This window comes from Fragaria vesca, linkage group LG1 (assembly GCF_000184155.1).
Source record: "Fragaria vesca subsp. vesca linkage group LG1, FraVesHawaii_1.0, whole genome shotgun sequence".
NCBI lineage: Eukaryota > Viridiplantae > Streptophyta > Magnoliopsida > Rosales > Rosaceae > Fragaria > Fragaria vesca.
This window is the reverse complement of record NC_020491.1, coordinates 9,999,327-10,023,907: the sequence shown is the minus strand read 5'-3', so window position 1 is coordinate 10,023,907 and position 24,581 is coordinate 9,999,327. Positions and strand designations below refer to the sequence as shown.

Genomic DNA, 24,581 nt, shown 5'->3' with positions numbered 1-24,581 from the left:
GGTAGGAGGTTTGTTGCCAACAAGGGCAGCTCCCTTGCGTCACATGATCTTGGGTGTTCCCAGTTTCCCACTCCTCTTCGTCATTGCTCTGCATAGTGTAGACGACGGCTTACATTCGACCCGGGTCAAATCCAAGATTGAACCCGCCCGTATTCTCTCTCAAACAACCCATTTTTCTCTGTTTTAATCATAGCCATTGCAAATCATCTAAACAGATCCTACGGTTAATATTGATCATCCGTAGTTTTTAAAAAGAACGGATCTCCGTATCTGAAACTCTCTGATAAAGAGCTTCTAAAGTTGCTGTGTGATTTGTACTCAAATTCGAGTCATGGTTTCGATTTATATTCAAAGTCAATTGATCAAGCTCGGGCACAACTGCTAAACTCCCCTGCCACTTCTTCTTTATACTTGTTATTGAAATAAATTCAAGCCTAATGCGCAGAAAGTCCACAACAGTAGAGTGGAACTAATATAATTATAGACCGTACGCGTAGAAGCTTAATACAAACCGAACATAATAACACTATGTTATACCGATACTCCACCCATACGGAGTGTCGGAGCACTCCGGACAAACCGATACCGATACAATACACCAAAAAGTGTGTCTGATACGCCACGTGGCGTGTCAAAAAAATTAACTTTTTGGACACGTTGACCGACACGCCACGTCAACGTTCGACAAGCCACATAAGCGTGTATTGACTAGAAAAAAAAAAAAAAACTAAAAGTCTAAAACCTAATCGAAGAGGAAGCTCACTTTAACGAAGCCGCATAGAAGAGGAACGACGAAAAAGGAAGCCGAGGAACGACGTTGCCATTCTCTGTCACTACGAGAACGACGTCGTTTTTCCCTGTCAGTGCGATTGTTCCTCCGTCGACTCCACTCTGCGAGAACGACGAGAACGGCATTGCCTTTCTCTATCACAACGACTCTTCTTCCGTTGACATTGCCTCTGCCGACGGCCTAAACCCTCTCTTTGGTTGTAAGGTCAGTCTTAATCTCAACTTTGAAATGTTTGGTGATTGTAGTCTCATTTGCAGTAACAGAAAAACATATAAGATTTTAATCATTTTATGATCATTCTGATACCACTTATAGATTTGTAAGGCAATGTGCTATTATTGAAGCATCTGCACTGTGATGTTAAGTGTCATGATATTGCTCAATTGCTGATAGGGTAGGATGGAGCTAGACATTTGAGACTTTGCAAAATTGAGTTTATACTTGCTAGTATTAGATCATCAATTAGTTTAGAGTTTGTAGGAGGTCAGGTTTTATACTTGGTGAGAAACATCGGCTCATCTGTATTTGTAAGGAAGATTTAAGCGAAAGGAGTTGTGTCTGGATTGCTTATTTGTTTATCTTTGCTCTGTTAATTGTTAATATGTTATGATATGCTGTTGTGTCTATGCTGATGTGTCTATGTTGTTGTCTTATGTTGTTTTGCTGAATTATTATGATTATGATGAGTTCAAGTGTGGCCTCTACTGAACCTAGTGTTGAATCAACTAAGCCTGAAAGATTAGATGCTCCTCTATGGAAGTATGTCACTATTACCAGCGGGTCAGACAAATCTGGAGGAAATGTTGCCTTTACATGCAATTTCTGTGGAGGGAATTTAACAAGTTAACATTCTAGAGTGAAAGCTCATTTGCTTAAAATCAAATGCACTGGGGTGAGGATCTGCCCCACAATCACTAGAGATCAAATGACAGAATTGCAAGCACTATTAGATCATTGTGACCAGCAGTTGAATGCAAAAGCTCAACACAAGGTTGGTGTGCCTTAGGTGGTAAATGCATATGAGTTGTTAGTGTGCCTACTGCCTCCTTTTTCAAAAAAATGCTAGGTGGTAAATGCATATGAGTTGTTGGTGTGTCTACTGCCTCCTTTTTCAAAGAATGCTACTGTCTCTTTTTTGGCTTTTTCAGAGAATTGTTATTGCCCAAAGTTGATGGATTGCTTCTTTTTAGCTTTTATGTTGTTAATTATGAACTTGAATCATTTTATCTATCAAGGATAAAAGATGATGTCAATGCATGCGTGCCTTGCTCTTCTGTATTTTGAATACCTCAGTTATGGAGTTTCAGGTAGTTGGTGTTGTTATGGGATTAGGAAAGTCGGATTTTCATTCAGTTTGATGAATGTGTTGAATTAGATAGAACTATTTGGTAATCATCCTTTAGATTAAATATTGACTCTCTTTTATGTTATTTGTTACAGTTATGCAATTGCTTAAATTTAGAACATTATTTAAGCAATGTGATGAATTTTTTCATATTTGAGCATTTTTTTATTAATTAGAAATATATAAATAAGTAATTATATTTGCTGTGTTCAAGCAGCTGTGTCAAAAATATAGTTTTTGAGTTTTTCCGTGTCGTCATGTCGGTACGTATCGTGTTGCCGTATCCGTGTCCGTGTCCATGCAACATACAATAACAGTATGTGGCGGCCGGTCACTAAACCCTATAGAATTCTCAGTTAAATTTCATCTCAAAGTAATTAAGTTTGTACTAATGTTGAACCTGGAATTGAAACTTACAAACAAAAGATCGATGTGATCGATCATACATTATAGATTAATATTCTTGTGTGGGATTTCATTGGTAGAGAAACACGGGCATATATAATTGAAGGTAAACAACGATGAAGTAGGATTTCATATGCTAGTAATGCTGCACTGTAACATTGCACCGTAATATGGAGTAGGCACTCGGAAGATCCACGAAGTACGTTTCAAAGGTAGCATATCCCCTAGCAAACCTGAATTTTCCGGTACCTGATACCACCGCAACCTCTCTAACTGGCTGGAACTGCTTACTGTTTCCTTGTATCTCTATAGTGCTGCCATTGTACTCCCTGTTTGTGAACACAAGCGATACCAAGACGAGGGCATTGCTCCCGTCTAGTGCCGCCGCCACAGTCACGCCTTGTGCGCGGCCAACTACGGCCGACTTTGGGCTTGGACCTTGGGTCATGGTGTCGTCAATGACGTAAACTGTTCCGAACTGAGTGAAGGTCCAAAGCTTTCCGGCAATCCCTGCAATTGGAATGCTAGTGGCATTCGGGCCTCCAGAGAAGTCTTGGAAGTACAAGACCATTCAGGTTTCTTTGAGATCACTGGCCTGGGATGAAAGCGCACTAGTACTCATGGCAAAAACCAAAAGAAGTACTAATGGGAATGGATCGGCGAGCTTTAGTATGAAGTGGGATGCCATTGAGAGACTAATGTAGCAAGTAGCAACCCAAAGAAGTAATTAAGGAGCTTTTAAAATTGCTTTGTGTAGTCTGGTAAGGGTCTTAGTTTCTATTTATAGAACCAACTGCAGTAATATTTGGTATGAAAGGGCTGCAGTAAGTACTGTACGTGGGTTCGGTTATGGTAAAAAAGTAGGATATTAGGGTTAAGAGAGAAGAGAAATGAGAGAGGCGAGAGTAATTAATCCAATCTTGTCCTAAATTGCCCCAAAATTAGCGGTCAACTTGTATAATGCACGTAAAGGGTACATTGTTAGGCCTTCTCCAGTAATAGAGGCTACAGAGCCAAATCCTAAATTTTACCCTAAAAGGGCCAAATGGCCAAGCTTAAGCAAAGTATGGTCCCAAATCAGATTAAAAACCTATAGTTTGCATGTGGGTTGATTGATAATGACCCAAATTATAACAATTGTCAACTTTCTATTAGATGATTTCATTCTCATTTTATTACAACGGGTAAATTCTCCCGACTCAAAATCAATGCTATGTAATTAATTAAATATGCAAAAATGGCTAATATCTTATTGTGTTAATATATATATATATATATTCACAAACAATGCAAAATATTTAATTTTGTTTCAAAAGTTTATTCAAGAATTAATGTGACGACATATTTGTTATAAAAGTAACAACATATTTGTAGTAAAAGTGACAACATATGTTAAAATATAATGTGAAACCATAAAATATTAGAAATGACTAAAATTTGGCCCTCTTCACCGGAGGGTTTAGAGTTTAGGGATGATTTAGTAGTCTATAAATAAAAAATAATATTTTTTTAGGCTAAATTATAACCCGGACCTTAATATAGCCCTCTTCTACTAGAGATGGCCTTAATGTCCTCTAAATGTTGCTTGTTTCTTTCAATACAAGAAAGAAAATCGGGTTAATCTAAATTGGTGGCTTGCAAACTCCATCACTTCTTATTGATTGAAATCAATTGTCAATGTTTTCAGTTTGGGTTTTGCTATGAATATTCCAAGCTGTGAGGATGCAGCTTACATCAGTCATGGTTGAAAACATGCTAGTCATGAGTCATAGCAAATTTTTCGTTATCTTTTGGCCTAACTAATTGATTAATCCAAGATCACCCAAGTTCCTTCCGCATATTTCTGTATATGTTTTGGTTACTTATTAAAAGGATTAACAAAAACCGAAAATAGCTTTAACTCAAAAAAAAAAAAATGATGTAAATATGACTTTCAAATGCATGGGGACCAAAAGCCCAGACAAAGAAAACAAGAAACAGCTACGATCCTAACTTTAGTAGGAAATTTTTTATTTTCACAATCGAACGCTTACATACACACCAGTTTTACAAACGATCAAGAACAACCGATCTTTATTTATTTATTTATTTTTATACATTTAATGATTATAATCGCTTACCATTTGTAGTAGGATCCTTTGTAGTACTTAGGTTGCGGTCACAATTGCAATGACGACTGGTGCAGTCGCATTCGCGGCTTGGGCAACGGCAACACCTGTACTTAGAATAAGTCCCGCAAGAAACTAGCTAGCAATTGCGCCAACGTCCTGATGAGTAACCACCTGACCTGTCACCTGAGTACCTAATAATGACCTCCCCACAAGCATTCCAGATAGGTCGCTGCAGTTAAAGACTCCTTGAACCGCAAATGGTTGCAAATCACCGGAGCCATCCAACACCGACGTCTTCGGCGTAATCATTCCCATAACAAGGGCCATGTTGCTTTCCCAATCACCAGCTTGCGGTGTTAGCAAGACATCCCATCTGGCCACTACGCCTGAGTATCCGTTTGGGGTTTTGGTCAAGTAGAATGTCTTGGAAATAGTCGACGATCCATTGGGGCGAGGGTACAAGGGATTCTGGATGTAGCCTCTCAGAGTATAGGTGACTGCAGCTTGGTGAGCTTGGGCAGAAGCTACGAAAATAGTCACGACCAACAAAACAAGTAAAAGATGGGTGAGCTTAATTATTGGGTGACAAGCTTGAAGCCATTTCGATCTGGATGAGTGACTTGCCAACCTATATTTTGAATTGCTTTGTGGATATTCATTTTTGCATGCCTTTCCTATTTATAATGGTGATCAACAACGCAAACTAGTTTAAGCTTGCATCAAAATTAATGACCAAGTAACTGATGGAAAAAGACAGTACAAAAAAAGTAACGTATTATGTTTGGCGATTTTTATTTTTGACGCGACAATTTCCTTTTTGTTTGAGTTTTGGTTCTAAATTGGATCAAATTTTACGGTTTTGACAGTTTCGTTCATACATCAGTAATAGCAAAATATACAGTGACTAGAGTCAGCGGATGTAATTTCTTAGATCTGTATGGCAAGTAAAGTGATGATAATATTAAGCTAACATCAAAGTTGATGATCGAGTACCTAATGAAATAGACCGTACAAACTGGGGTAACGTAAATGACAGAAGCAAAGCAAGCAAGAGTACGTACTGACTAAGAGCATACATACATACACACACGTACGTATTACATACGGTAATTTTATTTTCCTTTTTGTGTGAGTTTTGCTACTTGGATCAAGTTTTACAGTTCCACAATTTGGTCCATACATCACTACTACGTACTTATTGTAGTCAGTCGGTATTACTAGCCCATAATAGTTACTCATACCTGTATGGGAAGCCGATAACCATCCTACACTCACATATTTAAGTTTGTGGCATTTGAGAAGGGTTACTTGTGATTTTTCCCCACTACATTTATTCTTACACAACCCTAACTCTGCATATCTGCTATGAAAAGCTTTAGGCCTAGATACAATCATGGTGTACCTCTCTACGCATCACAACAATAAACAGCCTCAAATCAGTATCATGCATGTTGAGTCTAACACAGACATCATCTTAGTAGTTTTCTACTTGTGTTCAACTGTACCGTTGAATTGTACCACCGCGTATCCAATCGAACTGTCCACAGAATATGTTTCGCACGTAGCGTACCCTCTAGCAAACCGAAACTTTCCAGTACCGGATACCACTGAAAGCTCTCTAACCGTCTCCCGTAAGATACTTGTATCTCTAGTGTGCTGCCATTGTACTCCTTGTTTGTGAACCTGACTGAAACACAATAAGGGCATTAAGACCGTCCAGTGCTGCAGCCACGAAAACACCTTGGGCTCGGCCAACTGATGGTGAGTGTAGGCTGGGGCCTTCGGTGAGAGGGTTGTCAGTTACATAAATTGTTCCAAATTGCCTGAAGCTCCAAAGCTTTCCGGCGACACCCGCAACTGGTATGTCTGTGACATTTGGACCGGCAATGAAGTCCTGAAGGTACATAGACATGCAAGTTTCTTTGAACTCTTCACTGCTACTGGCGATGCCGGAAAATGTAGTCATGGATAGAACCAAAACCAACACTAGCGTTTGATTAGTAAACTTGGATAGCAAGTTTAATGCCATTAATTGGTATATGAAATAGAAAAAGATTACTGTATACTTGGAAGGAATTAAGATCCTAAAGCTAAGGTATTACAGCAATGTCGACAATTCAAGGAATTAAGGATCGTAAAGCAATTGATAAAACTGATAGCAACTAGAGGAAACCAAAGAAGTAGGGCTACTGAGATAGGTATTATGATAGATGAGAAATTGAGAGTTGTTTAAGCTTGTTTAAGCTCCAAGTCTAATAGGTGTTCTGAATATTGAAGTAGCCAAGTAGCAGCAAACCCTTAAAAATAGATTTGTGTAAAGACCTTCTGGATACAGATCATGCACTAAAAAAGAACAAACCCTAAACTAGAAATGTTGTACTGTTTATAACTGAATAAATAACCAATAGGATTGTCTAGGAAATACGTCTCATTGGTTTCAAACATAGCAATACCCTCTAGCAAATCGAATTTTTTTCGATTCCTGATAGTCTGATACGACTGCTATCCTTCTATGTTTGCTGAACCGCTTACTGATTCCTTGTATCTTAATGGTGCTCCTGGTTTGCGCATACAATTGAAGACAGAGACATTACGTACGTTCATTAAGATCTGATGTCATAAACAAGCCTTGATGATGGCCAACTGTTGTGAGTTTGGCTCTGGACTATGGTTGTTCGAGCTAAAGGGTGTTGCGAACTGAATGAGCACCAATCCATTCCGGCAATACCCGCAATAGGAATGGCTGCGGCATTCGGACCAGCACAGATGTTCTGTAGGTACAATGGCTATTGGCTAGTTGAGTTTTCTTAAACTCGGTACTGATTCAGCCTGAACAGTCATGGTATCAATATGGTTACTATCTAGAAGTCTACGACTCTAGCAAACCATTGTTTTTTTTACTAAAAAAGAAAATGACCCTGCAGTATCATTATATAGTCAACTTGTAGATACGACCCAAATGAAAAAACAAAAGTCGAAATATGCAGAAAACTACTACTCTGAGAAATATGTATCTGATAACACTGAAAATCAACTACATTGTTGCATCATTTGACTACCATTGGCACCCCATTATATATCCATATGGGTCACATTGGGTAAGTGCACTCAGTTTACTTTCTGCCTGAATCCAGATCTACAGTACCCTCATAGAGGTAGATATTGACAAAAGTTGTTCAAGTTGTTTGACAAGTACCGAGTTACACTGTCCTACGTCTTCTTTTTGTCATCAGAGTGTGACATGCTCCGATCAATTGATTTCAACTGGTCCCGAAGATGTTGGTTCTCTTCCAGCAGGCGATCATATTCCAGAAGGAGTCCCTCAGATTGCTTCTTTAGGGCCTGTACCTCAGCTCCTGTTGCCTTTGCCTTCTTTTCTTTGGTCTCATGTTCAGATTCCAGATTCTTAACTTTTGCCCTCAATGTCTCATTTTCTTGCACCAAGGTCTTGTGGCCTTCGCTTTTCTCTTCTTGAGTAGGCTGGTTTTGTTTCTTTGCAGCCTCCATTGCCTTCCTCAGAAATCGAAGTTCTCTTATGTAATGGTGCAATCTATCAATCATCAGGGAAAGAAACAGAAAAAACCCTGCATTCCATAGTATGAAAGTTGTTAGACAAATAAACTAATCAAAAGATGTCAGATATTCCCATCACTTCTACAAACTCAAATGAACTACATATTATACATATCAGCACATATATGTTGGGAGGCCCCAGCCCCTGTCATAAGATGGTCAAAGATTTTGCCTAACAAAAAGGAAGGAGAGTACTTTCGTAAAACAAAAATCAGGTGGTATATAGACAATTAATATTAAGGGTCTGAAACAAAGAGGTAGTATTGGAAATATTAAAAGTACTGACATCTAAGGAAATTGTAAGAACATGTAAGAGTGAAATCAACTACAATATACAAAAAGTTTTATCAGGAGTGTGTTATGTCCAATGACATCCAGGAGCATGTTATATCTAACACCAGCAATCAACAAAGAAAAGAAAATTTGAGCAAGCTTAAGGATATTATGAAAATTCAGACATTGACAAGCAGCATTTATAATATTAGTTAAGCAGCGCAGACATGCAACCAATTAACTCTTCGGTCAGAAACCCAAACCAACTTCTTAGTAAAGGTGATATGTTTCATGCCGATGGAATTGAAAAACAAAAGGGAAACACAAAGGGCAAGAAGGAAGAGATATCTACACACTTCTTAATTCCCATGCTAGATATGAACTCTCCCTATGTTTAATCACTCCATTTCTGCGTATGTAATCACATATGAGCTCAAACTGCTAAACTAATCGACTCCTGCAAAACCTTAACCACTTCAAGAGACTGCAAAGAAACAAAACCGGACTACTCAAGAGGAGAATAACGAGGGCCGTTGGTTAAAGATATTTAGCATCACCAAACCGATAGCAAATGAACCTAAAACACATTCAATATACTGAACTAGGACAACACAGTCCATGAGTTCAGCACACTAAATCCATATGAACTTGTACAAGTTACTCTTTAAGCATCTGAAGACAAACAGCACACACAAAATTCAACAAAGCAGAACAATCTGTGATTCCACTATGCTCATATGTGTTCAACTGATACAGAAGTAACCTAGATAAACCATCCCTTTTCGGCACACTGCAAAAATGTTTCACTATCTTTTTCACTCATCCTTCCATCTTAATTCTCAACAACCACATACTTAGTCCTTTACCATTTATATTAACACAAAATTACCATAAATTACCGAATTCAATTAAGCTCAATTAAGATCGAAAGAGAGAGAGAGAGAGGTGTATAGTATAGTATAGTACCCATGAGAGAAATCTCGAGCAATTTCATGGACATGAGGACCTCGTCGGTAGGGTTGAGCATGCCGGCCTCGTTGGTGCGGCTCTTGAGCTCGTTGAGATTGTAGATGTTGGCACAGAGCACAGCGGCGACGGTGCCCCCAACAGTCTTGACGACGACTGGGCCTTTGCCTCGCTTGAGCTTGTCGAGGCCCAATATCACCAGCTTCCTCAGCGGCGACTTGAACAGCAGCGTCAGTATCAGCGCCATTTGGCTGAAGATCGCCGTGTACAGTAGCTGCATCATCTTTCAGTCTCCGCCGGCCCCCTAGATCTGAGAGAAACAAAAAAAGAAGAAGAAGAAGAAGAAGAAGAGAGAAGGGTGGATTTGAATTGCTTTTGGGTCTCTTGACTCGACCTCTGTGTAGGTGTGGGTTGGTGCTTGGTGGCCTTTTTGGGTTGCTGGGAGATAGGCACGTGACCTGCGCGTGAGTGGTTGGGTTGTAATTAAAGATTGGAGTCATCATCTATTATCTTTTTTTTATTATGTGTCATCATCTATTTATTTATTGTTGAACCCGATCTGCCTGACAAGGGCTCGTCAGGTCAAGCCGACAACGGCCGATGCAAAACGGACACGTATCCGTTTTAAAAAATTTGACTGCTATTTGGGGGCATATTAGAGGGGGTTACGTGTAAACCTCGCAACGGGCGGGACCCGTGTGAGTTTTTATCAGGCGGGTTGTTGCTAAACGGGTTTAACTGTATCGGCCTGATAGGTTTACGGCTTTCCATTGGAACCCGTTAAGTTTGTGATCTAACTTTTTTTTCGTAGAAATAAGCGCGAAACTGAAGTGGACAACAATTAGATTTTGTACGGTTTTTAAAAGTTTTTACCTAACGGGTTTCAACAAGTCTCAACAGGTTCAGCCTACACAACTTATTAACTAACAGGTTTTTGGCATGCGGACTTTTCTAAGCCCGTTTAGTAAACAGGTATGTTTCGAGCGAGTTCGCGGGCTGTGGGCCAAATTGCCAGGCCTATTATGGGTATTTAGCATATTTCTTTATTAATCTTTTGAACATATGTCCAACTCTCATTAGCTGTGGTCAACTACAGCTCACCAGCCCTTGTCGGATAAGTTTTTTCCTTTATTATTGACTGATTTGATTCATAAGGGTTTGGTTTGGAATTGTTTTAATAAGTGTGGGATTTTTTGTTTAATATAGATTCCAAGTGGCTTTTGATTCGATTTTGTCTTTCAAATCAGCATATCTCACCTTATTGATGATGTTTAAGCAGCGTCATTCTAAATTGGCTTTTCTATTGATATTTCAGTTGTTTTCAAGTGACTGAAGTGAGTTTTGATTTACGCAGTTTTCAGTTGTAAAAATAATATGGTAGCCGAATTTGAAGAAGCACGATAATGTACACACGAGGTGATTGTAAAAGCTAGGAAAAAATAAAATTAAGACAAACCATGAATGTTTGTTGTAGAAAATAGGTTATTTATGAAAGCAAATCTAGTGATGACAACCATATATCATAAGGTCTAAAACACAAATAAGAACAACAAGTCAATAACTATAAGTCAACTAATATACTGGATCACTTAAATAGTGAAGGTGGTTTTACTATATGCCAACATAATTTATTTAGGGGATTCAATTTATCAATTTACAAATTATGTGAGATTGTTCACAATGAGGTGCCTTCATGGCTTCATTTCACCCCAATATGATTCAGCATTTCAGCTTCAACAATCGAAGCCCAATAGTGTATAAGTTGGGCTTGCTCATCTGCCTTGTTCTCTTGATTTGGGCCTCCTTCCCTGGGCCACAGTCCCTTCTTTTTTCTTTCAAGTAATGGGACGAGTTTTGAAGATTAACTGATTTACTTATAAAAACTTCAATATCGACCAATTTTAGCCTTCGATTTTCAAAATCAATTCATGTTTAAATGAAGAACTGAACAAATTAAAATGACAAAAAGGTAGAAAATTAGCTAATTTTAAAAACATAAGGTAACAAATTGGCATAATTAATAGTTAGAATAGCAAATTGGTTGAAATGAAACCTAGAGCAGCAAATTGACATCAAGACGAAAGATATGATAACAATTCGGCTAAAAAGAAAAAAAAGAAAAAAATCCGGCCAAAATCACGAAAAGTCGAGGAAATAAGAGGCAAAAATAAAAGAAAAAAGGAAAAAAAGAAAAAGAAAAATAGAAGGATGAGTACGCACGTTAGATGGTCGGCGTGAAAGTCGCTAGAAGCTCATATTCTTCTTCTTCTTCCTTTGTGTATTTTGCGGCACACACATTTGGATCCCTACTCATTTTTCCGTCTACCAGGTAAACCCTCCCTCCCTCTTCTCTTCTCTATTCAATTTTGCCCTAGTGATACCTTTTCCATTATTTTCAGCTACGCATTCGCCTCTTCTTCTTCATCTAGGTCGTTTACTATTCCCATAACTCCGGGCTTAATCTATTCACACGAATACTTAAAAATCTTCAATCGCAATCTTATTCTCCATTTCGACCTAGATCGATGAAAAGTCGTATTCTAGTGTTTGCTCAGAGCTATGCAGACGGTGATTTGATATTTCTTTCGGTTTAAATTTGAAATTGAGTCGTGATTTTTCTGAGTTATTACTACTGGTGCTGGTTTGAGACGTGGTGATATGATTTTTCTTTTTGTTGATTTTCTTTTTTTATTTTTGTTTTTCAGGTCAGGTTGCTGAAGAATTGAAGAGAAATGATTTGGGGGACTATACGCCGGAAAGTTTCTTCGGTACTGTTTCAGACCTCCATTTGATTTTTTTTTTCTGTATTCATTGTTATATTTTGATCCTAATCGACATGCTTTGTGTAGTTTTCGTGTCACAATTACTGAACGAAATAGCTTCACTCTGTGTTTTATGATTTAAGTAATAATTGTGAATCCGTGCCGTGGTTTTGTACTAATGCCTATGTTTCGGTGTACAGTCTCAGGTGTTGGGACAAGCGTGGAAGGTTAGGTCTGCAGCCTCTGCGCAGAACTGTTACAGCACTGCACCGAAAAAGGTATTTGGAATTGATTTTTCTGTTGCTCTTGTGCTTTTGTTTCGATTGAAAAGTTATAAACGTATTTATGTTGCTATTATGTTCTGTTTGTCATCTGATCCTTTTAACGTCATGTCATGCAGGCTTTATTCAATGGGAGAGGATTTGAGTGTATTCAGAGGTCAAGCTATCACATTGCCTCCGGTAAGTTTAAGATCATTTAAGCAAAAGTTGTGTTTGTTATGGCTTCGTACTAATTTATTTATATCCCTACTTTTGACTTCTGCAGGTAGTTATGCTTCGAAGTCAAGCAGGTACTGTGCTCCGATCTTTTGTATTGATGATATATTTATATTCCCTGTCACTCTGTTTTTTAAAGGATTCCCTATCAAAGTTACAATCTTTTATCACCTCCTGCGAGCTTTGCATGAAACAGCACCTCTGTTGTAGCTCTTTTAGTGTTGATTATTCCTTTGAGTTCCAAACTACATCATCTCAAAAACTTTCTCCTCTTGTCTACGTGACCAAGGTTCTTTATATCCGATCCGTGGTTTTGTCTGAACCTTCATTTTTCTGTTACCAAATTCCTTTTTACAATACAAATTTATGTACTTTATACACTTCAAGTTGAAGACATGGAATCATATAGGAAAGTGCCTTCAATAATGGTTTCACTCGTTCTTGTATCTTTCCTTTTAGATTCCTATTCCCATCTCTTTCTGGGAGTTAGAACTTGAGTTGAGTACTACTCAACAATTTGATATTTTGAGATAGAGTATTATCTCTTTGTCATGGACTTTTACTTGCACTGTGGTGCTGTGCTTATACAAAAGTCAGAATACGCTTCAAAAGTCTTGCTGACTTGACCTTTTACAAGAGCTATGAGATGTCTTGATGTGTTTTAAGACCTTAATCTAGGGTGAGAATCAGAATGTGTCACCGAAGCCTGCACCTAGATTGACTGGAAGAAAGATAATTATTATTATTGTTATTTTTTCAGAAATTGCAGTTGATTTATTTCTGGATTGTGTAAGTCTGACGTTATATTTTATTTTTTCTTGGTTGCAGGGTAGTTACTTCACTAATGCAAACAGAATCTTTTATCAAATTCCAGAATAGATCATTTTCTTCAGATGGTAAGTAATGAAATATGCCAACCCAATATTATCTAATGGCTCTTGATATATTTACATGTTTTTGGGCATGTCAGAGTGATCAACTCTCAACTGATGAATATTGCAGGAGACTTGGTTGAAGCTGTGGTTCCTTTCATGGGTGAATCTATTACTGATGGCACTTTGGCCACATTCCTAAAGAGTACGTTGATGGTTTTACTTAATGTTTCTATCCAATCCCCGTTTGTGTCTGTGTTTACAGATAAGTTTTAGACTGATGCTGATGACATTTTTTTGTGCAGTATCTTTGTATGTCTGGTGTGGATATATATGTATTTGATTGTTTTGTAACTCATGCTTATGACACATTTGCAGAACCTGGTGACAAAGTTGCAATTGACGAGCCGATAGCACAGATTGAAACTGACAAGGTATTTTTTTCTTTTCTTTGGTTGAAGGATGAGGTAGTTTTCTTGTATATTATATACTTTTCAAATGCAGTAGGCTTTCCACAAATTTAGGTATTGATTTACATGTACCTTTCCTGTTTACTACTAGGTGACAATTGATGTTGTTAGTCCTGAAGCTGGTGTTATTCAGAAGGTAACGTTTCAGCAACATCTCTACAGAAGATTCTTGAAGTAGCATGTCTATGATCAGTATTTACAATCACTTGTCCTGCGTGATACTGATGTTTTTGTTTTTATCTTGAACTGTTATGGTTAATAGTTCGTGGCAAAGGAAGGTGAGACTGTTGAGCCAGGTGTTAAGATTGCCATCATCTCAAAATCAGGTGAAGGTGTAGAGCAAGCTGCTCCATCAGAAAAGGCTTCTAGTCAGTCAGAACCTCCAAAAGAAAAGGAAAGTGCCCAAAAAGAAGTTCCCAAAGCAGAACCTGCTCCTGTCAAGGAGATATCACCCAAAAGTAGAGCACCTTCCTCGCAACCACCACCTAAACATATGGCTTCAGAACCGATACTTCCTCCCAAAGACAGGGAAAGACGGGTAAGTTTTAGTTTCCTTGTTCATATGAGAAAATGTATGAGTTCATTGATTAACACCGCTTAAATATCACATCTACAGGTTCCTATGACAAGACTAAGAAAGCGGGTAGCAATACGCTTGAAAGATTCTCAGAATACGTTTGCTTTGTTGACCACATTTAACGAGGTTGATATGTAAGTTCAGTAATCATATCATTCTGGTTAAATTTTGTCCCATTTCAGAATAGCTGTATCTTGCCTTCCTAGTTATACTGAAATTTTATGATTAATCAATCATTTATGCAATTACGCAATATCAATGATAGAATTCTCTGTTGACATCTTACTTAAGGATCTTGTTGAAGTTGTTTCCTGTAGTAGGAAAGAGAGTCAATTTGGTAAATATCGTATTTGGCTGGCTCTTGAAGCACTTTCTCGTGTCTTTTTGGTATAAATTTTGAGATGGGAAAGAAGCATGTGAAAGTTCTTGACTTTGAAAGTGAACAAAGAAGCCACGTAGTTTTAAGTTGGTTGATGACATTGTTATGCACTAGCTCTACTTTTCTTGTCATATTGATATTCTGTGTGGTGCAGGACTAACTTAATGAAGCTCCGTTCAGACTATAAGGATGCCTTTGTTGAAAAGCACGGGGTGAAATTGGGATTTATGTCGGGCTTTGTGAAAGTACGTGTGTTTTAGCATGTTGTGTATAAAGTACTGTTGTTCATTGTCAGATGAACATAGCAAGTACATAGTATATTCAATAGTATGTATATAAATTTTTAGTTTCTTTTTGCTACGATTAAGCATGTAGGCCATCAATAAGTATTACAATGATTTGTTTCAGGCTGCTGTTAGCGCACTCGAGCAACTGCCAGTTGTTAATGCTGTCATTGATGGTGATGATATCATATACAGGGATTACATTGATATCAGTATTGCAGTTGGGACACCAAAGGTATGCCACTGTTCTGTCTTATTTAAGAGAATTTAATTTGAATTCATTTGGATGGATGTGTACTATGTAGTAACAGATTGTTATATGTAATATCTTGTCAAATTCTGAGTTTAACCTGTTCTTTCAACATAATAAACTGTGCGGTAGTGGCAAGTTCGAGATGGTTTAGGTTCTCCTTCAACTTCATGATGTGAACATGCCTCATCACGTGGGAACTTTTTTTTTTTGGGGGGGGGGGGGTTCGTATTATCACATGAAAACTAACAAAATCAATTTCCTGTTATTGAAGGGTCTTGTTGTTCCAGTTGTCCGCAATGCTGGTGGTATGAACTTTGCTCAGGTAGAAAAGGAGATCAATACTCTGGCTAAAAAGGCGGCAGATGGTTCTATATCCATTGATGAGATGGCTGGAGGCACATTCACTATATCAAACGGTGGTGTATATGGAAGCCTTTTGAGTACACCAATTATCAACCCTCCACAGGTATTATCCTATACTCTGTAGAACATCACATTTAACTGTCTTGTCTATATAGTTCATCTATCTTTGTCTATATTGTTCATTTATCGTTGCTTCCTCTCGCAGTCTGCTATTTTGGGCATGCACTCCATAGTGAACCGTCCCATGGTCGTCGGGGGCAATGTTGTTTCCAGGCCAATGATGTACATTGCTTTGACTTATGATCATCGTCTCATTGATGGAAGAGAGGCTGTTTACTTCTTGCGCCGTATAAAAGATGTTGTGGAAGACCCTCGCAGACTTCTCCTTGACGTGTAAAGGATTTAGTGGTTTGCAAACTATAGGCTATGGACGGCAAAGCGTGTTTGTCGATGTCTTTTTGGTTGGAAGAGTTGGAATGCTCTATAGGACAAGGGGATGAATAATCCTGAAAGCATTTTTCTTAATACTCGTTACTTTGATGTTATTGAGAGGGAGTTTTAATAAAAAAGCAAATCTTGTTTATCAACCCAAGGAATCTGGGATTTGGCTATCTCCATATGCTAACAATGTTAATGAGTAAACACACACATATGTAAGTACGGGATCCAAGGGAGATTACTTTGAGGATTGTAGATGATGCATTTGGTTATGCTGCTTTGCTGCTTGTCAATGTTGAAGTTTTCACATATGCTTTCGTCAATGGGAACCAAAGAAACGAACTTTCCTTTGAACCGATTGCCCAATTATCTTACCATCGAAGTGCATCAAGCAAGGATTTCCTACCACCCTCGTAAATTGATGCAAAAAGGAACTAGGAACTCAGACACAGTTTCACTGAGGCTGTCAAACTGAGGCCGCGCAAAATTTTCATTCCTTGATTTTCAGCTGTAACTATTTGACATCCTCTCAAACCGAGGCCTTGCAAAATTTTCATTCCTTGATTTTCAGCTGTAACTATTTTACATCTCAGGAACCTATACCACCGCAAAATCAAGGCTCGGCGGAGGCCCTAGAGGCATTTGAGCACTAATTTGGTACAGATAATAACTTGATATACTATAAATTCTGCACTTCATCTTTGGGTCATGTGCTTAGGTGACGAACAAGAATTTCAAGTCAGCTTCAGTCAATTTCCCGAGAGCCTCACTAGAACCACCAATGGTGCTGTAGAAAGCAAAAAGGAAGGTTTTAGATCCTGAATCAGGTAGATGTAGACGAAAGAAAGCCAGTAAAATCATACTTACCCCTCAAACACTAGCTCCTTCTTCTCCTGTAGCTTCAAAATCCTCTCCTCAATTGTGTTCTCAATGACGAATCTCACAATTCTGAAACATACAGAAAACTTAGAATCCCAACCTTCCAAAATTATAGGATCTGCAGAAATAAACAAAGAAGCAAGCAAAATTTTGAACCTGATTGGTTTGTACTGCCCTATCCGGTGGATTCTATCTTGTGCTTGTCGCTCCACAGCTGGATTCCACCATGGGTCCATCAAGAAAACCTAGAGTTCCGACGCATCAAATTCATGTGTACTTGAAATAGAATTTCTAATAATGCCTCCCGATCCTTAATTATATAGCATAATTCCAAGCAACTTAAAACACAGAAAATACTCACATGTGATGCAACTGTAAGATTAAGAGCAACACCTCCGGCTTTCAAACTCATTAAGAAAATTCTGCAATCTGGATCCTCAGTGAATTTCTTTATAGCATTATCCCTTGCTGACATGGTCATGCTTCCAACCAACTGAACGCAGTTGACGCCCGACTGCAAAAGTTCTTTAAATCACAATATGTACTTTATTACTGCAAAATCCAAAATTCTGTGTATAATTTAGATTTACCTTTTGCAAGGAGTAGTGAATGAGATCTAAGAATGATGTGAACTGGCTAAAAACAATTCCCTTTGCGGAACCATCTCTTTCAACCATGAATCTGATTTCTTCTTTCTGGAGATGTATGATCCGGTCAGAGTTAACGAAAAAGTTACAGGAAAGTCAGGAATGCAGTATACGACATAAAGTGAAAAAATGCCAACATGTACCAGTGCTCAAATATAAGGGCAATTTCAATGGCCTTCACAACAATATAGAAAGGAAGAATAAATAAATAAAATGGCCCTTCACATCAATACGTACCAAAGCTTCTATTTTTGTGCTAGTCTGAAAATTCTCAAGCTGAATCCTGTTCAAAATGCTCGAGGATCTGAACCCCTTAATGGTAGTTTTAGTAGTCTGATTACCAGCACCTACACTTGTTGTCAGATCCACAGTGAGCAATTTCGAGCATGAAGGGCATGAAACTTGTCCCAGGGAAGCAGAAAAATCTATTAAGCATGCCTTGCAGAAGACATGTTCACAAGCAGTAACCTGGAACATCAAAGGAAATAACATAAAAGGAACTCAATATCAGAGTACAGGTTTAGGAAAAAAAAAAAAAAAAAAGGACAGCAAATTACCAGAGGTAAAGTAACTGATGCACAAACCAAGAAAATCAGTTCAATCCAAAAAAATGTCTACTTTTGGTAAATCAGTTCACTAATCAATACCAGAGGTAAAGTAACTGATGCACAAACCGGCAAGGTAAAAATCCAGAGTATACATGCTAACATACATCAAGAGCAAAATCCCATTCCTACTTCCCAACAACCAATTTAAAGCGCTATATTTCCAGTTACGAGTTTGTCAATCTGCCAGATTCTACTATCATAGAAGATATAGTAGAACCACCCTTTCATAATCATTAGTGACCATATTTAACATCACAGTCATGAAGGGGAAAAAAAATAAAAAATCAACTTTACATAACCAAGCTATTAGCTTAAAGAAAGGATCAACTAACCACTTGATCTTCAGCTGGATCATGACAAATGCCACATATTTTCTCACTGTTATCAATATTAGCCTTGTTTTCAATTCTTAATGCAGCAGTTGCAGAATACACGACAAGGTAAGGATGATCAACAGCCTAAAGCAGGTAAAAGAAAAATGAGAAATGAATAATCATGAACGCATAAAATATACTTTTACATTTCAGCAATTGTCTACCTGCCGCAAGCGTGTGAGAAGATCAAAGATGTGAGCATAATTATTCATCAGAGTTCCCGCATCAACATATCTGTAAGGAACAAAGCACATTACATAATCCAAGCCAAAGGATTCGGTAGGAAAATTCAAGGCTATCATCAAAGGCCAGTAGCCTTAAGAACCAAGATAATTTATAGGCCAACAGAGGCAATTGCCCATACTAATAAACCCAATCCTCCTTTTCTTTTTGATGGACTAAACTAGAACACAATTCAAGCAATTTTCTGGAACTAGAACTTCCAACGAACATAAAAACAAACTTACATAACATGAGATATTCCAAAAAAGAAAAAAAAGATAAAAGAGTTGACTTACGTGTTAAATAATGCCTGACTATCAGTATATAATGACTCATAATAATCTTGTTCTTTGATATCCAAGGTATCCTTCCTCAATGAAACCTACGAACAGTACCAATGGTAAACATTAGAAAATCTAGACTTCAGGATTTAAAACATGAGCTTATTGCAATAAAACTTACTATTCGAGGAGGAAGTGCAAGGTCAGCAGCCCTTCCCTTTTTAGTTCGTCGCAGCACTATGTTCTTTAAGATCTTGTGTTTTAGTAATATCATGGCTCTTTTTCCACTATATGTATTTCCAAATAATTGTATTGGTGTGGCCACATTCTTGCAAGGATCAACAGTCACAATGCATGTAAGCACATAAGCATTTCGGTGAATATCTATCAAACGATGCAAAAATAACCAGAAGAAAGAAGGATAATGAACTGCAGACTCACTTTATTCCACCAACAAAAATGTCTGACAGAACTATGAGGGCAATTTGAACACTGTGATGTGGAACTGCAAATAGACCCCAACAATTAAATGAACATTTAGGCCAAATGGTGATTCAAATAAAAGTATAGATATGATTATGACAATGTCCTTGTCCTGTATGTCAAACAGAATGTGTCCAACAACTTAAGCATGCAAGTTATAGTAGCATCGTTCTTAAGACGTACAACTTAAGCATGCAAGTTATAGTAACATTCATTCCTGAGACGTACCTATGATCAAGAGTTCTGCAGTCACAGTCCTTACACAGGTAATATGAGTATGGCACTAATTGCAAGAAGCGGACCTGTGTAAATCAAATTCAAATATGTTAATAGATGACCATGAAACCCTGATTATAGTCAATATATCCAAGTATAGTCGACTTACCAATGAGTAAAGTTCTCCAACACGGTTCTGAAGGGGCGTGCCGCTTAGAGCCCATTTATACGTAGACTCTAAAGCAAGAACAGCTTTTGCAGTATTGCAACGCCTAGATTTTATATAATGTGCCTATGTTGATACATGATGTCAGGCTCAGAACATCTTAACAGAACATAACATGGATATGAATTAAAGGAAATAGATGAACAAATCAAATTAACGGATGCAGTTTCCATCCACAATTGACTTATTGATGCAGGTTATTCTTCCTGTTATTTGAAGATAATCAATACTTTAATTTATGACGCACCTCATCCAAAATGATCCGGTTCCACTTCACAGCATGCAAAACCGAATTCCCTTTATTCATGTTCAGTGCAACATCTTCTGAATCCATATCATCGTCTTTGTGCAGCTTCGATTTTCTTTTGTGAGCTCCTTTCTTTGTGCCCGAACTTCCACTGATCTTTTCATTAGAAGACTCTAACGTCTTCTTTGATGGCAGATGTGTTTTCCTTTGTTGCTTAGACTGCTTCTCAGTTCTGATCGCATTAGGCCCACAAAAGTATTTCAAGTGAACAGTCATTTTTGTCTCATAAAACAACTTCCCACAATATGGGCACTTTTCTTTTGGAGGCATCACATGCTTCCTATAATCAGCCTCAACAATAGAGTATGTCGTAATGACGAAATCATAATCCAGGAACTGTTTGGAACTCTTCTCTCTATTGGCTCCATGATAAACCAGGATCTTTGTACTTCCTTTGGAAGTAAACCGCTCTATCTCACTTACCCACTGGCTTACAGCAACCACAGGACAAACTACAAGGGTTCCTTTAATGTGACGCAAGCCTGTAGAGGGTTGGGGTTCATTTAATGTCCAGTTGATCTCCCGTTTAGCCAGTACAAGTGCAATCGCTTGAATAGTCTTCCCCATTCCCATCTCATCTGCTAGGATTCCTCCTCTAGTTTGAGACTCTTCCTGTCTTAGAGCCCAGGCCAACCACTCCTTCTGATACCTCAGCAAAGGCATAATCAAATCAGACGGTGACTCAACAACTTCATTTACCACATTATTCTGAGCATCGAGATCAAAATCCTCAGAGAAATTCTCATCGATCCATTTATTATGCTCATCTTCCCAGATGTTCCACATAAGAATTGGCTTTCGCCGACCAGATTTTGACTTCCTTCTCTTGCTTTTCGTTGTCAAGCCAAGAAAGTCGATTTCGAGTGCTTGTTGAGGAATAAGCTGCAATTCATTAAAATTATGATCATCAAAAATGTCATAATCCACCACTTCCTCATCTGAACTTGGTTGTCCTCTTTTCTTCTTTTGCTTGACCTCCCCCTTCCCTCGCAAAGGCTCCTTCAATTTGCCTTTTGGTCTATCATTTAAGTTAATAACCGTCTCCACATCAAATAGGTTATCTTCACCTACACAGAAGTTCAATGCAAGTCAGTAACAGATACCACCCACAAACAGAACAAACTCCAACCTTACATCAAACAGCCATTACAATTCTTAGCTAGCACCTAATAGGCTGAACCTGTTACTAACAATTTACAAAAATTTATCCAACAAAACAAAAGCCATCGTAAAACCAAACTAAAACCTCTATCGAAACAGTGATTACATAACTAAAAATCCAAAATCACATCCAACAAAAATGAACTCTTTCCGCAACTTCACACTCATCACCTGTCACTTAACACTAACTTCACCTTCATAACTTTGCTACATTTTCATCTCAATCAATTTACCAGCCAAATCAAAACAAAAAAATACCTTCACTATCAGAACCCGAACCCAAACCCGAATCAGACGAATAGGCTTCCACCTCAGACAAAGAGACTCCACCACTCTCGCTACCCCCAACCTCCTCCTCCTCCTCCACACGTTGCTCAATTCCTGCTTCCACAATTCAAAATTCCACACACATTTTTTTAGGGCAAAACTTTATACAAAAAAGATTGCAACTTTATCATCTACAACACAAAACCCAGTTCCAAAACCCCCAAAATTACTCCCAACATTCACAAATTCGAATGCTTTTCAGTAAAACCCGAAAATTCCCAAATTTTTACAGCGAAAAAAAGCAGACGATGATGTAATGGGTGTCTGGGAGTGGAGAGAGACTTACCATCGGTATCGGCGCCGGAGAGCCTCTTGCGAGAACGGAGCTCCATTACAGAATTAGGGTTTTGCGATCACAATTTCTCAGAGGGTGGGTTTTTGATTTCGGCGAGTTCGGAGAAGACCACCAAAAAATCGTCAAAGGATCGGCGGGAAAGTGCTATTATTATATTGTTATGGGGAGCAGCGGGAACTTAATACACGTCGCCAGTGTGGGAGGCTAGGATCGGGTGGGGGTGCGGTAGGGGGTGGAGCAATCCGGGCGGTTGGTTGTGGGGACTTGAGGGGGATTGACGGTTGGATTGCGACACGTTTGTGTATTTGGAGAGACGCAACCCTTTGGGAACTTGGTTCTTTGGAATAGGCTTCCATGGATTTTATTATTATTAATCAAAACGTTTTGGTCTTCTTTTTTGTTTGGTTGCCTTTTGTGTCGTTTTGGAGAGGAAAAATAGGGATGTCAAGCGTCCTATGCAAGCTTCTTCTTGTCTTCAAAATTCCTTTGTAAGCTTTGTTATTAAAAAACAAAACAAAAAAAGTCTTTTGCAAGCTTTGTTTTTACATTAGTTTCAGATTAGAAACTAGAGTCGGGCCGGTCGGAGCATAGTACGAATTTGACGATTACTTAATTTAAAACCGACATAGTTTAGTTTTGACAATGTAAGAGACTAACGTTTAGTTTAATGACAATGCATCATTTTTAATATAAACAAAATTTTATGGTATGAATTTTTTACAAAATGTGAGGATTATGTTTAATGATTTTGATAGCATATCCAGCAGTGTAACTAAAACAATAGTTAAATTTAGCAATAATTATGAGATTTAGCTATTGATATTAGAATTTAGTTCCAGCAGTTATTGCTATATGTAAGTTAAATAATATTTTTAACGAATTATAAACTGACACGTGGAGAAAAAAAATGAGGGAAAATATATGTATTCCTTTAGCAATTTAGCAATTCATGGCTTAATTGACAAATTTATCAATTTTGTTTAGCAATCCTTAAATTTAACAATCATTTAGGTATACTGTTAGAGCTCCTATTCATCCGAAAAATTAATAAATTTCAAAAAAAATTTTAATTTAGCAATACTGCTGAGATGCTCTTATGTCCTATTCTCAACCCAACTAGTATTACTAGTAGTTTTGGTCTATGAGTCTCATTTCTCTACCAACTCTAAGTCACTTTCTAATAAGAAATGGATGATACCAAAATAGAAAATAACACACTTTGGCCTGCATTCGTCAGGTGTCATTTAGAATGTCTCCACAATTTGTATCAGATTTCCCAAACAAGTGAAACAATATTGCAAGAGTACTACTGGATGTGTTGAAGTGGAAGAAGAAGCTTCATTGGCGAGTGCTTCCTAGTTCCTATGATCTATGGCCTAAATGCAGGGAGTTGAGCCACATGAAGTCATTTGTCTTGGAGATTTTAGTGCATAGACAAAGTGTAACGGATTAAACAAACTACATGCACTGAAAATACATTTTACTAAATTGCAGGCCATTCTTAGGAAAAGTATTGCATTGATATTTGATAATACAGTTTTGATTTCTGATCATTTGGAGCCTCAATGTGGATGTAGCAACTTCACTAAATAAACTCACTTCAAAGATTTAACTTTAAAGCATGTAGTTGTTTCTAAATCAAACAAGTCTTAATGTCCACCACCTCCACCGGATCCACTCCCACTGCCAACTCCTTGACCAGAACCAGCACCACTTCCCACTCCAATGCCAATCCCAATTCCAATTCCAAATCCTCCTCCGTGGCCACCGCCAGCTCCGCCACCTACACCGCCGCCATGGCCTAAACCACCACCAACGCCTCCACCAGCTCCACCGCCTGCGCCCGCCCCGGCACCAAAACCTCCTCCTTGGCCAGAACCTCCACCCACACCACCACCGCCTCCAGATCCTCCGCCACCTCCTCCTCCAAGACCTCCACCTCCACCAGCTCCACCGCCTACTCCACCACCGGCACCAAAACCTCCTCCATGTCCAGAACCTCCACCTACACCACCACCGCCTCCAGACCCTCCGCCCCTCGCCTGCTCCCGCTNACNCGCGCAACCAAACCTCCNCTTGACCAGAACCACCACCCACACCACCACCGCCTCCTGATCCACCCCCACCACCTCCTCCTAGACCTCCGCCTCCTCCAGCTCCACCACCTACGCCGCCCCAGCTCCAAAGCCTCCTCCTT

The 24,581-nt window shown here is 38.6% G+C and overlaps 4 protein-coding genes across 4 annotated transcripts; 1 reads left to right on the top strand and 3 right to left on the bottom strand.

Annotated features, from left to right (window-relative positions):
- Positions 1-2,676: 2,676 nt before the first annotated feature.
- Positions 2,677-3,111, bottom strand: LOC101301726 (disease resistance response protein 206-like). Its single transcript, XM_004289127.1, has one exon. The coding sequence runs from the start codon at positions 3,109-3,111 to the stop codon at positions 2,677-2,679; it is 435 nt and encodes a 144-aa protein (XP_004289175.1).
- A 4,521-nt stretch (positions 3,112-7,632) lies between these two features.
- Positions 7,633-9,881, bottom strand: LOC101295452. The gene is made up of 2 exons (XM_004287909.1): positions 9,464-9,881; positions 7,633-8,235 (listed from the first exon to the last, which is right to left on the bottom strand). The coding sequence occupies exons 1-2, from the start codon at positions 9,744-9,746 to the stop codon at positions 7,862-7,864; spliced, it is 657 nt and encodes a 218-aa protein (XP_004287957.1). The 5' UTR covers positions 9,747-9,881; the 3' UTR covers positions 7,633-7,861.
- Positions 9,882-11,697: 1,816 nt separating this feature from the next.
- Positions 11,698-16,635, top strand: LOC101295165 (dihydrolipoyllysine-residue succinyltransferase component of 2-oxoglutarate dehydrogenase complex 2, mitochondrial-like). The gene is made up of 15 exons (XM_004287908.1): positions 11,698-11,792; positions 12,169-12,231; positions 12,426-12,503; positions 12,626-12,686; positions 12,772-12,796; positions 13,551-13,618; positions 13,725-13,799; positions 13,973-14,028; positions 14,156-14,200; positions 14,327-14,602; positions 14,681-14,775; positions 15,175-15,265; positions 15,429-15,539; positions 15,829-16,023; positions 16,126-16,635. Exons 2-15 carry the CDS (start codon positions 12,196-12,198, stop codon positions 16,315-16,317), a joined length of 1,404 nt encoding a protein of 467 aa, XP_004287956.1. The 5' UTR covers positions 11,698-11,792; positions 12,169-12,195; the 3' UTR covers positions 16,318-16,635.
- Positions 16,636-16,909: 274 nt separating this feature from the next.
- On the bottom strand, positions 16,910-21,626 carry LOC101301435 (ATP-dependent helicase rhp16-like). Its single transcript, XM_004289126.1, has 15 exons — positions 21,612-21,626; positions 20,542-21,483; positions 20,238-20,360; positions 20,081-20,154; positions 19,811-19,874; positions 19,551-19,697; positions 19,385-19,470; positions 19,031-19,100; positions 18,825-18,950; positions 18,122-18,352; positions 17,828-17,932; positions 17,599-17,751; positions 17,394-17,482; positions 17,226-17,306; positions 16,910-17,145 (listed from the first exon to the last, which is right to left on the bottom strand). The coding sequence occupies exons 1-15, from the start codon at positions 21,624-21,626 to the stop codon at positions 17,073-17,075; spliced, it is 2,379 nt and encodes a 792-aa protein (XP_004289174.1). The 3' UTR covers positions 16,910-17,072.
- Positions 21,627-24,581: the final 2,955 nt, after the last annotated feature.

Excerpts from the sequence above, each read along its gene's own strand:
- LOC101301726 (XM_004289127.1), bottom strand. The coding sequence starts at position 3,111 with ATGGTCTTGTACTTCCAAGACTTCTCTGGAGGCCCGAATGCCACTAGC.
- LOC101295452 (XM_004287909.1), bottom strand. The coding sequence starts at position 9,746 with ATGATGCAGCTACTGTACACGGCGATCTTCAGCCAAATGGCGCTGATA. Across the intron at positions 8,236-9,463 it reads GCTCGAGATTTCTCTCATGG|GGTTTTTTCTGTTTCTTTCC; the intron begins GTACTATACTAT and ends TATGGAATGCAG.
- LOC101295165 (XM_004287908.1), top strand. The coding sequence starts at position 12,196 with ATGATTTGGGGGACTATACGCCGGAAAGTTTCTTCG. Across the intron at positions 12,504-12,625 it reads ACAGCACTGCACCGAAAAAG|GCTTTATTCAATGGGAGAGG; the intron begins GTATTTGGAATT and ends CATGTCATGCAG. Across the intron at positions 12,687-12,771 it reads AAGCTATCACATTGCCTCCG|GTAGTTATGCTTCGAAGTCA; the intron begins GTAAGTTTAAGA and ends TGACTTCTGCAG.
- LOC101301435 (XM_004289126.1), bottom strand. Across the intron at positions 19,875-20,080 it reads TGCAGAACTCTTGATCATAG|TTCCACATCACAGTGTTCAA; the intron begins GTACGTCTCAGG and ends GTCTATTTGCAG. Across the intron at positions 19,698-19,810 it reads ATTTTTGTTGGTGGAATAAA|AATGTGGCCACACCAATACA; the intron begins GTGAGTCTGCAG and ends GATCCTTGCAAG.